The sequence below is a fragment of the Equus quagga genome, chromosome 1 (genome assembly GCF_021613505.1).
Source record: "Equus quagga isolate Etosha38 chromosome 1, UCLA_HA_Equagga_1.0, whole genome shotgun sequence".
NCBI classification, from domain to species: Eukaryota; Metazoa; Chordata; class Mammalia; order Perissodactyla; family Equidae; genus Equus; species Equus quagga.
This window is the reverse complement of record NC_060267.1, coordinates 136,900,813-136,912,630: the sequence shown is the minus strand read 5'-3', so window position 1 is coordinate 136,912,630 and position 11,818 is coordinate 136,900,813. Positions and strand designations below refer to the sequence as shown.

Here is an 11,818-nt window from a genome sequence, read left to right as displayed (position 1 = left end):
CCAGGAGCAGGCTGCGAGAGTCACGTGAGGGGGAGGGGCGATGGCGGCCTCGCCAATCACGGGCTGGACTGCGCGGGGCGAAGGGTCGTCATTGGACATCAGCAGTGGGCGACCCTGGGTTCTGCTACCTGTTGCTAAGGGCGCTGTAGCTCGGCGGCGGGGCGCGCAAGGAAGGCTTGTCTCGCGAGAGCTCTGCTCACCTCTTGGCTCTAGCAGCTGCAGCGGCTCGAGGATCGACATGGACGCTCACGAGGATTACGTTTGGCCGCGGGCAACCTCGGAGCTCATACTCCTCCCGGTCACGGGTCTGGAGTGCGTGGGGGACCGGCTGTTGGCGGGTGAGGTTTGGGTTGAGGCGCGCGCTAGCAGAGAAGAAACTGAGCGCTCGCCTGGGGCGGGGCCGTAAGAACAAAGGGATGCCCCGAGGAGGAGGGCGGGCGGCGGGCTGAGGCCCGGCCGGAGGTGGGCGGGAGCCCGGGAGGCGGCGGGAATGAGGCCCGGCTGGAGGAGCCCGGGAGACAAAAAACTGATGTGGCTGCCGCGGCCCTTCATAAACTGCAGCTGATGTGGAAAGAGCGGGTGGGGGCGCGGAAAGGTGCGGGGAAAATACGGCGGTTTCGGAGGCGGGAGAAGGGGAAGGAGGGAGGTGTGCGGCCCCTTCGGTGAAGTGGGTTGGGTTTTGGCCTTGCGGAGGATACGGGGACGGGGAGGTCGGGGACGAAGCTCCCTCCCCCCACCCCCGAGTGGGCGGGTCCAGGGTGTGGCCTTTCTGGGGAGGGCCGGCTGGGAAAGGCAGGAGTGATGCTTCTGGGGCTGGTGAGGCTCTTCCCTGGAAGGTGAGGATGAAAGTCCACAGACGAGGATGGGGTAGCGGGAAGCCGAGGATGAGATCTTTCTGAGTAGGCCAGTGCTCGAGGAGGCAGAGGCTGAGGCCCCTCCTGAGATGGTTGGGGTCCAGGAAATCCGATGTCGATGCCCCTCCGAGGAGGCCGAGTCGAGAAGCGAAGCCCTGGGACCTGAGGCAGCAGAGACCTGGGGGGCAGTGAAGCCTGACTGGAAGCTACTAGTGACTAGTGATGGTGCTGCTGAGTTTTATAAGGAAGGGTTCCGAGGCAGGGCATTGGCTGTCAAGCCTTGAGTGAGCTGCTACCAATCCTAACGGGCGGATGTGTGTGTAGTGGGGGTGGAGGTGGGGAGGCATGGGCCAATTTTGATCTGGTGTAGGGACTCTGGGATGTGGGGAGTGGGGACCTACTATAAGCTAAACTCCTTAGGCTCCTGGAGGAGGGGATAGCTAGGCAGAAACCTGAAGAACCACAAGAGTGAACTAGGAGAAAAAAGGGGCGAGTTCCTGGCAGAGGGTAAGAATGTCAAAGGCCTTGAGACTGAGTGAATTTGTCACTTTGGGGGAAAGAGGGAATTCTTTTGAGGCTGGAGCAGAGGTAGGGTCTGGAAGGAGAAGAGGCTGGAGAAATGAGCAGAGGCCAGATGGTTTTAGGCTTAGATCTGACTTTATTCTTAAGGGCAGTGAGGAGGCCCCAGTGAAGTGTTTTAAGCAGGTGAATGACTTGGGAAATGCAGGTTAGAAAGCTCTTCAAGTGAATTCATCTATTCCTGTGACTTCCAAAGTGACTTTTATGTTGCTACAATTTTCATATTCCATCCATGTGCACCTATAATCCGAATTCTCAGCTCTGTTCTCTTTTGAGTTCCAGGCCCAAGCACGCAGGTGCCTACAAACTGAAATACGCCTGCTAGGTACTCCAGTTCAGCAGGGGGAACACCAGCCACTCAGGTGCCCAAGCCCAAGAGTCTACCTCACTCCCCAAGTCAGTCTGGTTGATTTTGACTTCTTACATGTGGCATCTGTCTATTTCTCTACCTTTATTGCCATTATTTGAGGCCACGCAACTATGTCTCCCTGACCTCCTCAGTAGCATTCTCTCTAGCTCATCCTTGAGCCCTTCATCTCCTATTCCACCCACACTACCCAAACCTCTTGCCTACCTCAGGGCCGTCAAACTTGCTGTTTCCTTTGCCAAGATAGTTTCACCTCCTCTCTCCCCTGCCTGCTCTTTCTTTGGCTAGCCGCTGCTCTCATCCTTGATCCCTCAGCCTAAATGTTATGTCCTCAAGGTAGCCTCCCCTGACACTAATCCGGTCTGGTTAGATTAGACCAGCATTTCTCAGTCTTGGCACTGTTGACATTTCAGATCAGACCATTCCTTGTGTAAGGGTTTGTTTGTGCACTGTAGAGTGTTTAGCAGCATCCCTTGCATCCACAGTGTCTCTAGACATTGCCAAATGACTTCTGGGGGGAAAATTGCCACCCTGTTGACAACCATTGGAGTAGACTTTCCTATTATATTCTTTCGGGGTTTTTTTCTGCTTTTTTTCTTCCCAAATCCTCCCAGCACATAGTTGTACATTTTAGTTGTGGGTCCTTCTAGTTGTGGCACGTGGGACACCGCCTCAGCGTGGCCTGGTGAGCAGTGCCGTGTCCATGCCCAGGATCTGAACCAGCGAAACCCTGGGCCGCTGAAGTGGAGCACGTGAAATTAACCACAGCCACGGGGCCAGCTCCCCTATTGTATTCCTTTTTTTTTTTGAGGAAGATTAGCCCTGAGGTAACATCGGCTGCCAATCCTCCTCTTTTTGCTGAGGAAGATTGGCCCTGAGCTGACATCTGTGCCCATCTTCCTCTACTTTATATGTGGGACGCCTACCACAGCATGGCATACCAAGCGGTGCCATGTCTGCACCCGGGATCCAAACTGGCGAACCCCGGGCTGCCAAAGTGGAATCTGCACACTTAACCGCTGCACCACCAGGCCAGCCCCTACCCCTATTATATTCTTAAAGCAATCTATATAATTCTTTCCCAGAACTTACCAAAATTATAATAATGTAATTTACTTGTGTGATATTGTTTAGTGTCAGCCTAATCCAGGAGGGTCTGTGATTTTCTTACCCACTACTCCAGCATATAGTGCATTGTCTAGTTTATAATCGATGCTTAATAAATGTTTACTGAATGTTGAAAGATTGAGATTGCAGGCTAGGAACGGCATGAGGGACTGTTATTGTCATCTCAGGTTAAGAGGTGATGTCCTGGATCAAAGTAACTGGTGGGGAGGATTTACAAATTCTCTAGAAAATGAAATCCACAGAATTTGGAGCCAGAGAAAATGTGGGAAGTTAAAAGGAGTAAGCTGTGGGCTTCCCAGTTTGGGGCTAGGCGGTGGGCAGAGGGTGGTAATGGTCATTGGATGAGGAGCATTGAGAAAACTTGAGGGTGAGCTAGTAGAGTGGGAGTTGCCTGAAGGGCAGCCAGGTGGAAGCTGAGGGTTACAGTAGCCTCTGCTGCCAAAGTGTGGGCCAGCTCTCCCAGTTCTCCCCATCAATATTGAACATGCTCACATCTTCTGAGATAACAGGGAAGAAGCTCCTAGAAATCAGGAGGAGCTCTGCCATCGCCCCAAGGTGGAAGGAATGCTTTAGCGGGACAGCCTTTCCCCTGGGGGAGAGCGGAGTGGGAAGGATGCAAGTAGAAGTAGATGAGGCTGAGGATTTGGGGAGTATAGCTGAGAGGGTTGCTGTCTGAGGCATGAGAAGTTATGTGGGGTGCAGAGGAGACTGTGAGTTTGAGGAATTTGTGGTTGAACTGAATGTCAGGAGTGACTGATGAGGGGATCAGAAAGTCAGTACTGAAAGTCCAGCTGAAGCTGACACCAAGGACTTTCTAAGGTTCAAGCCTGCAGGATTGTGTATCCTAATACATTCATGGGCTACATGCTGAGAATTTTCCCTGCCCCATGTCTCTTCTTCATGGCTCCATCAGAGTTGGGTGAGGGGTTCTGATGTGGCTCTTTGCCTCTGTCTAGGTGAGGGGCCGGATGTCCTGGTGTACACCTTGGATTTTGGTGGACATCTGCGGATGATGAAACGAGTGCAGAACCTGCTTGGCCACTATCTTATCCATGGGTTCCGGGTACGACCAGAACCCAACGGAGACCTTGACTCGGAGGCCATGGTGGCTGTGTTTGGGAGCAAGGGACTCCGGGTTGTGAAAGTTAGCTGGGGACAGGGCTGCTTCCGGGAACTCTGGCGCTCTGGCCTGTGGAACATGTCTGACTGGATTTGGGATGCACGTTGGCTTGAGGGGAACATGGCCTTGGCCCTGGGCCATAATTCAGTGGTGCTGTATGACCCCGTGGTAGGCTGCATCCTGCAGGAGGTGCCCTGCACGGACAGGTGCACTCTCTCCTCAGCCTGTTTGATTGGAGACACCTGGAAGGAGCTGACCATAGTGGCGGGTGCCATTTCCAATCAGCTCCTGGTCTGGTACCCAGCAGCTGCCTTAATAGACAATAAGCCCGTGGCCCCTGACCGACGGGTCAGTGGGCATGTGGGTGTCATCTTCAGCATGTCGTACCTGGAAAGCAAGGGCTTACTGGCCACGGCTTCAGAAGACCGAAGTGTTCGCATCTGGAAGGTGGGTGACCTGCGGGTGCCTGGGGGTCGGGTACAAAATATTGGGCACTGCTTTGGGCACAGTGCACGTGTATGGCAGGTCAAGCTCCTAGAGGATTACCTTATCAGTGCAGGAGAGGACTGTGTCTGCTTGGTATGGAGCCATGAAGGTGAGATCCTCCAGGCCTTTCGGGGCCACCAGGGCCGTGGGATCCGGGCCATAGCTGCTCATGAGAGGCAGGCCTGGGTGATCACTGGAGGCGACGACTCAGGCATCCGGCTATGGCACCTGGTAGGGCGTGGGTACCCAGGTTCAGGAGTCTCAGCTCTCTGCTTCAAGTCCCGTAGCAGGCCAGGTGCCCTCAAGGCTGTGACGCTGGCTGGCTCATGGCGACTACTGGCAGTGACTGATGCAGGGGCCCTGTACCTCTATGACCTTGAGGTCAAGTGCTGGGAGCAGCTGCTGGAGGACAAGCGCTTCCAGTCTTACTGCCTCCTGGAGGCAGCCCCTGGTCCTGAGGGCTTCGGACTGTGTTCCATGGCCAATGGGGAGGGTCGTCTCAAGGTTGTCCCCATCAACACTCCAACTGCAGCTGTGGACCTGACCCTGTTCCATGGGAAGGTGTACAGCCTGAGCTGGGCCCTGCGTGGCTATGAGGAGCTCCTGTTGCTGGCATCAGGCCCTGGCGGCGTGGTGGCTTGCCTAGAGATCTCAGCTGCGCCCTCTGGCAAGGCCATCTTTGTCAAGGAACGTTGCCGGTACCTGCTACCTCCAAGCAAGCAGAGATGGCACACATGCAGTGCCTTCCTACCCCCAGGTGACTTCCTGGTGTGCGGGGACCGCCGGGGCTCAGTGTTGCTGTTCCCCTCCAGACCAGGTCTGCTCAAGGATCTTGGGGTTGGAGGCAAGGCTGGGGCTGGTACTGGAGCACTTGGAGCGGGTAGTGGCAGTGGTGGGGGTGAGAATGCCTTGGCCGAGTGGGGCCCTGTGTCCACCCTCCCTTCTCTGCATGGGAAGCAGGGTGTGACTTCAGTCACCTGCCATGGAGGCTATGTGTACACCACAGGGCGCGACGGCGCCTACTACCAGCTCTTTGTGCGAGGCGGCCAACTCCAGCCAGTCCTAAGGCAGAAGTCCTGTCGAGGCATGAACTGGTTGGCTGGGCTCCGCATGGTGGCTGATGGGAGCATGGTCATCCTGGGTTTTCACGCCAATGAGTTTGTGGTGTGGAGCCCCCGGTCGCACGAGAAGCTGCACATCATCAACTGTGGTGGAGGGCATCGCTCCTGGGCCTTCTCTGATACCGAGGCGGCTATGGCCTTCGCTTACCTCAAGGATGGGGATGTCATGCTGTACCGGGCTCTGGGTGGCTGCACCCGGCCACACGTGATTCTCCGGGAGAGCCTGCATGGCCGTGAGATCACTTGTGTAAAGCGTGTGGGCACCATCACCCTGGGGCCTGAATTTGGGGTGCCCAACTTCATGCAGCCTGACCACCTTGATCCCAGCAGTGAGGGGTCCGGCCTGATTGACATCGTGATCACATGCAGTGAGGACACTACTGTCTGTGTCCTGGCATTCCCCACAGCCACAGGCTCAGCCCATGCGCTTACAGCTGTTTGTAACCATATCTCCTCGGTGCGTGCAGTGGCTGTGTGGGGCATTGGCACCCCAGGTGGCCCTCAGGATCCTCGGCCAGGCCTGACCGCCTATGTGGTATCCGCGGGGGGCCGGGCTGAGATACACTGCTTCAGCATCATGGTCACCCCAGACCCTAGCACCCCAAGCCGCCTCGCCTGCCATGTCATGCATCTTTCGTCCCACCGGCTAGATGAGTACTGGGACCGTCAGCGCAATCGGCACCGGATGGTCAAGGTGGACCCAGAGACCAGGTGATGTGCACTGCCAGGCAGGAGCATGGGGTGGTGTCATGTAGGGCAAGCCCTGTGTAGCTGCTCGCAGGCTCTGCCTGATGGCTGTGTGTTGTCTCTGCAGGTATATGTCTCTAGCTGTGTGTGAGCTTGACCAGCCTGGCCTTGGTCCCCTTGTAGCTGCAGCCTGTAGTGACGGGGCAGTGAGGTGAGAGCATAGGGTCCAGGGGGCAAGGAGACAAAGGATGTAAAGTTGTTCAGAATGATTTCTGAGCTGGGCCACCCTCCGCCCCCCAGGCTCTTTCTTTTGCAGGACTCTGGGCGGCGGCTGCAGCTCCTAGCTGAAACCTTCCACCACAAGCGGTGTGTCCTGAAGGTCCACTCCTTTATACATGAGGCACCCAACCAGCGGCGGTGAGAGGGGCTGCATGATGGTCCTTCATGGCTTGGGTGGAGGCTTCTGTTGCTTTCCATCTCCCTCACTGACCCAGCTGCCCTTTCCTGGCTCCCAGGAGGCTGTTCCTCTGCAGTGCAGCCACCGATGGAAGCCTGGCCTTCTGGGATCTCACCACCGTGCTGGACCATGGCTCCACTGCCCTGGAGCCTCCAACGGACCCCGGGCTTCCCTACCGTGAGTAGCTAGTATGCTACCGTGGCTGTCCCTCCCCACCTTCCACTTTGCATTCACCCACATGGCAGGCTGGGTGCTGACAACCATCTTCTTTCCCCAGGGCTGGGCACCCCCTGCCTGACCCTCCAGGCTCACAGCTGTGGTGTCAACAGCTTGCACACCTTGCCCACACGTGAGGGCCATCTTGTGGCCAGTGGCAGTGAAGATGGCTCCCTCCATGTCTTTGTGCTTGCTGTGGAGGTGCCAGAGCTGGAAGAGGCTGTGGGGGGTGCTGAGCTGGTGCCCCAGCTGCATGTGCTAGAGGAATACTCTGTCCCTTGTGCACACGCTGCCCACGTGACGGGCCTTAAGATCTTAAGCCCAAGTCTCATGGTCTCAGCCTCCATCGACCAACGGCTGACCTTCTGGCGTCTGGGGCATGGTGAGCCCACCTTCATGAACAGTACAGTGTACCATGTACCAGACGTGGCTGACATGGACTGTTGGCCTGTGAGCCCTGAGTTTGGCCACCGCTGTGCTCTTGGGGGCCAGGGGCTTGAGGTTTACAACTGGTATGACTGAGGTGTCCCGCGGCGGCCGGCGTGCTGGGCATGGGGCCTGCTCACAGACAGAGTGGAGCAGGAGTGACTGTCTGTGCCCATGCCTAGTGTGCCTTGAGTGGAGGAGGAGGCAGCCGCGGGTTCCTGACTTCATAGCAGGCACTGGAGGTGAGTAGAGTGCTGCCTGGGCAGACCAAAATTATGTCCCCCCAACAAGACAAAGCTTTGTAACAAAAGTTTATTTTGGCTCTAGGTCTCTAACAAAATCTGTAGGTTTTTCCTGTTCTTTTTTAAAAATTTTTTTTCTAGTTGATGACTTTGTGAACATTCCCAGATATTGGGGCCTCTGTGGCGTTAGATGTGGCTCAGTGGAGGGAGACCCAGCATGGCCAGGCCAGTGTGGAGCACTTTACGCACGGCTCGCAGAAGCTGCAGACGGGCAAACATTTGATCAAACAGGTGTGGTCGAGGCTCCTGGAGGAGAGAACAGGCCTGCTGGTCTCATCCTGTGCTTCCCCTGCACACCCCTTTACCCCTTTTGCTGTGCACTTACCCCTAGGATGTGTACACGGTTATAGTATGAGCTGAAATCCATGCTGAGCTGCACCAGGAACTTGCAGACCTAGAGACAGAGACTGAGTCACTGGCCTATCTCTTTGCCCTTGTGCCCCAGATGAGAATAAAGAATAGAGTGTGCAGTGCCTGTCCTAGTCTTCTCTGCCTCACCATCTCTGTGCGTGCAGTGATGTGGAGCCCCGGGGCTGTGCAGGCCAGGGCTGCTGTCTGGCTCAGCAGGTCTGGGAAGGGGAGGACACTGTTGAAGAGCAGCAACCACTCACCCTGTGGGGGAGAAGGGTGATGGGAGGGAAAGTCCAAGCCTCCTGAATGTGCCAGCTACCCAGGAGGAGCACTCACCTCATCCTGTAGCAGTGAGAAATCCAGACTGCTCACAGCTGGAAAAATGGGGTACAGACCTTGTTCCATGTTGCGCTTGTAACCCTCAAAGAGTGTGGCAAGACGAGCACAATTATACATGACAAAGGTGCCACTCTTGGTGCCCTTTGTGGAAATGCTGCTGTCGGCCAGAGCCAGGAGGAGCTGAGGAATAGGGGAACAGCTGAAGAGAGGGAGGGCAGCCACCACACACCCTGTCTCCCCAGCCCTGGTCCTGTGGGGCACCAAGGCTCACCTGACTCTGTGGGGCTGTGCTGAGCATCTCAAACTTAATGCTTGCCACAGCAAGAACTCCGAAGGTTTCTGTCCAGGCTGGGTCTGAGGGAATATAGGTCAGTCAGTCTCTGCAGACAGGGAACAAGGGGCAGGGGTGCAAATGACCTGCCCCTATCCCAAAGCACAGCCAGGGCCTCCCAGGCGCACCTTGTGCCAGGTCCCTGCCATGCTTCAGTGCTGAGGCCTTGCACACCTGGGCATGCCGGAGCCTGCATTTTGAAAAGAATGAGAGGAGGGCCAGTGGGCAGAGTCCCCCCCTCCTCAACTACCCTGGTTCAGTGGCGTTCCAGCCTCACTCACTCGTAGTACTCGGGGGCAGTCAGGGTGTCGGGTGCACCAGCTACTTTCACTGGGCCACAGACCAGGTGCTTCTGTCAGGAAGATAGCAGGGCCTCAGCCAGTTAGCGATACCCTCTGGCAATGAATCCCTCAAGGAACCTAAATCTAGTGCCTGGACTCCCCCAGCTTTTAACCAGGCTTAGTGCCTCCCTTAAGCTCAGCCCTTCAGAATGCAGTCCAGCCTCCTCAACCTATTCTTCAGTCTTCTCTGAGATGTGCCTCCCTCCAGACCCCACCTTCTTCCAGGCCTCTGCACCTGCTGCACATGCCCACTCACCAAGCCTAACATCTCCCTCAAGATCAAGTGTCACCTTCTGGACCCATCAGCTAACAGGCCCCTTGGTGGGTTTCCAAGGGCCCTCTGAGGTTGGTGAGGGGGAGCTCCACCCTCACTAACCTACCTGTCTGAGAGGAGCCTGGTCATCCAACTTCCACCAAAGCAGGTCCAATTTTTGTTGCTGGAACTCCTCCTCACAGCTCACCACATGTACAACCATGCAGCTATCTGCATGAGCATCTGGAGCTGCAGCCTATGGGGTAGGGGGACAGTCACTGCGGGGACACAGGACACCACCTTTGCCAGAAGCCTGCAGGGTGGGGGAACTGATCACTAACCAGGCCTAGGGAGCTGTCCTCAGGCGCGTGCTGCACAGCCTCCTGCAGCTCGGCCAGCACGGAGAGCAGATCCTCAGTCACTGCAAGGAGAGAACACAGGCGCTAGCCGGGAGTCCAGGGGTCCCCGCCTTGTGGCCCTGCTAGGCTCCAGGTCCTACCCAGACAGTTGTCCAGATTGGGGTCATAGCCAGCTGTGCGTCCCCGTTCTTCCACCAGCTCCTTCAGGCACACTCTGCCCAGGACGCCAAGGGGCAGGGCTCCCCTGTCATTGGCAGGGGTAAGCTTAGCAAATGCGCTGCTCCTCAGGGCTTCGGTCGCAGCTGTCTCCGAGGCAGCGGACCAGTCCACTCGCAGTTGCTGCAGGAAGGTCAGCATATGCGGGTCCCGCACGGCTGGCACTAGACGCACACTCACCCTGCGAAACGAGGGCGGCTGCCTCAGCCTGAGCGCCTGGTCAGGCTCACCTCTACTTTCCACCCGCAGCGGCCAGTCCCCAGGGGCCGCGCGGCTGTAAGCCCAGGACGGTCGGCCTTCTCCTTTCTGGCCCGGCGCCTCCGCTCACCCGTGAGTGTGCAGAGCTCGAGACAGGTGATCGGCCACGAGCACGGCGCGCAGCTGGCTCAAGCGGAGTGCACAGGGCGCGCCGCGCAGCGCCGGGCAGTGCAGGATGACGCGCGGGCCCGGTGAGGCGGACACAGCGGGCGCGGCGTAGGCGGCCACGGCGCCGAGGACGCGCTCGAAGACAGCGGACCGCTGCAGCTGGAGGGCCAGACCCGCGGGGGTTGGCGCGCAGCGCAGCACTGGGGCCACACCGGGGCCCTGTAGGCCGGCCACCGCATGGACCACACGCTCGGGCACCTGCAGGAGGACAGGAGGGTGAGCGGGCCGCGGCGCTCCCAGCTACCCCTGGCCGCACGTCCCCGCCTCAGTAGGGCCCACCTGTCCATCCCCGAAGCGAGCCTGTAGCGCGCGCCGCGGCGCCAGGAAATCTCGGGCACGGAGGTGGCGGGCGCGCGTCTCCTTCAACCATACAGGGCCTCCCGGCCCCAGGGCGGCGTTGAGGGCCCCCAGAGTCTCCCCGACCCCAAGGCGGCTCGTCGCCATGGCGACCGGAAGGCGCGAGCGGAACCGGAAGCAAAATGTCGGGAGGTCGGACTTCCGGGACGACCGATTGGCCGGGAAGGGGATCTGGCTGTGGTCCCTGAGTGGACAGGTGCGCCGGAGAGAACCATGGCGGCCCCTTTGGACTTGCAGTCCCAGAGCTTCCTTCACGTGACCCACCTCCCCTGCCCCGAAATCTCGGGGTCCGCTCTGGGCCTAGGGTTCTTTCGCCGTCACCCACATCAGCAATCAGAGAAAGAATCCTGGCGACCCTGTAGAGGCTCAGACAGGGCTCTTTCTCTCATTGACGTCCTACGTTTCCATATATATGATAACGTCTCATTTCCCCCATTTTACATGTGATCAAAACGTCAAAAGTTCCAAATGAGGGGCCGGCGGGATGACCGAGTGGTTAAGTTCGCGGGCTCTGCTTCTGCGGTCCTGGGTTCACCTGTTTGGATCCTGGGCACAGCATACATGCCGCTTGTCAAGCCATGCTGTGGCGGAATCCTACACAGAGGAACTAAAACGACCTACAACTAGGATATACAACTATGTACTGGGGCTTTGGGGAGGAAAAAAGAGGAAGATTGGCAACAGCTGTTAGCTCAGGGCCAATCTTCGCCACCAAAAACAAAAGCGCCAAATGAATTGTCACTAGAATAGGGCAGCTAATATTAAAGCCACTACTTTTACGGCCTACTTAAAAAAAAGTCTCACTTTAAAAAGATGTGGTCTGCAGTTTCAGGTTATTTGCAAGCATTTTTCCTTTGAGACATGCGTTGTCTTTATTCCCGATAAATGTTCACTCTAACAGAATTGCCAGTTTTCTCCTCCTGATTCTTGAGGAACCAGCTTGATGGTTTCCAGAATTGCTAGCTTTTAATGTTTCTTCTTTAACCTGGTGGACTTTAACAAGGATCCTCCTGCTTCCTGATTTAGGCAATAATGAGCCATTGTGGGCCAACTAAACAATGTGACCATGAGAAGACCTAGCTAAAGGACAGCTCTCAGTTGA

At 56.9% G+C, this 11,818-nt stretch overlaps 2 protein-coding genes across 3 annotated transcripts; one reads left to right on the top strand and one right to left on the bottom strand.

Moving 5' to 3' along the window:
- The first annotated feature begins 15 nt into the window (after positions 1 to 15).
- WDR6 (WD repeat domain 6) lies at positions 16 to 8,216 on the top strand. 2 transcript variants are annotated; one of them, XM_046666229.1, is made up of 7 exons: positions 16 to 338; positions 3,885 to 6,366; positions 6,470 to 6,553; positions 6,643 to 6,759; positions 6,858 to 6,976; positions 7,077 to 7,683; positions 7,825 to 8,216. In XM_046666229.1, exons 1-6 carry the CDS (start codon positions 41 to 43, stop codon positions 7,535 to 7,537), a joined length of 3,561 nt encoding a protein of 1,186 aa, XP_046522185.1. In that variant the 5' UTR covers positions 16 to 40; the 3' UTR covers positions 7,538 to 7,683; positions 7,825 to 8,216. The 2 variants fall into 2 exon arrangements, with proteins under 2 accessions (XP_046522185.1, XP_046522195.1); XM_046666239.1 differs by having other exon boundaries at positions 7,789 to 8,216.
- On the bottom strand, positions 7,740 to 11,155 carry DALRD3 (DALR anticodon binding domain containing 3). The gene is made up of 12 exons (XM_046666253.1): positions 10,639 to 11,155; positions 10,262 to 10,557; positions 9,858 to 10,114; positions 9,700 to 9,779; positions 9,486 to 9,614; positions 9,046 to 9,116; positions 8,893 to 8,954; positions 8,705 to 8,787; positions 8,431 to 8,613; positions 8,242 to 8,355; positions 8,069 to 8,137; positions 7,740 to 7,989 (listed from the first exon to the last, which is right to left on the bottom strand). The coding sequence occupies exons 1-12, from the start codon at positions 10,801 to 10,803 to the stop codon at positions 7,870 to 7,872; spliced, it is 1,629 nt and encodes a 542-aa protein (XP_046522209.1). The 5' UTR covers positions 10,804 to 11,155; the 3' UTR covers positions 7,740 to 7,869.
- Between the last annotated feature and the right edge of the window lie 663 nt (positions 11,156 to 11,818).

Excerpts from the sequence above, each read along its gene's own strand:
- WDR6 (XM_046666229.1), top strand. The coding sequence starts at position 41 with ATGGCGGCCTCGCCAATCACGGGCTGGACTGCGCGGGGCGAAGGGTCG. Across the intron at positions 6,367-6,469 it reads AAGGTGGACCCAGAGACCAG|GTATATGTCTCTAGCTGTGT; the intron begins GTGATGTGCACT and ends TTGTCTCTGCAG. Across the intron at positions 6,760-6,857 it reads GAGGCACCCAACCAGCGGCG|GAGGCTGTTCCTCTGCAGTG; the intron begins GTGAGAGGGGCT and ends CCTGGCTCCCAG.
- DALRD3 (XM_046666253.1), bottom strand. The coding sequence starts at position 10,803 with ATGGCGACGAGCCGCCTTGGGGTCGGGGAGACTCTGGGGGCCCTCAAC. Across the intron at positions 10,558-10,638 it reads CTCGCTTCGGGGATGGACAG|GTGCCCGAGCGTGTGGTCCA; the intron begins GTGGGCCCTACT and ends GTCCTCCTGCAG. Across the intron at positions 9,117-9,485 it reads ACCAGGCTCCTCTCAGACAG|AAGCACCTGGTCTGTGGCCC; the intron begins GTAGGTTAGTGA and ends TCTTCCTGACAG.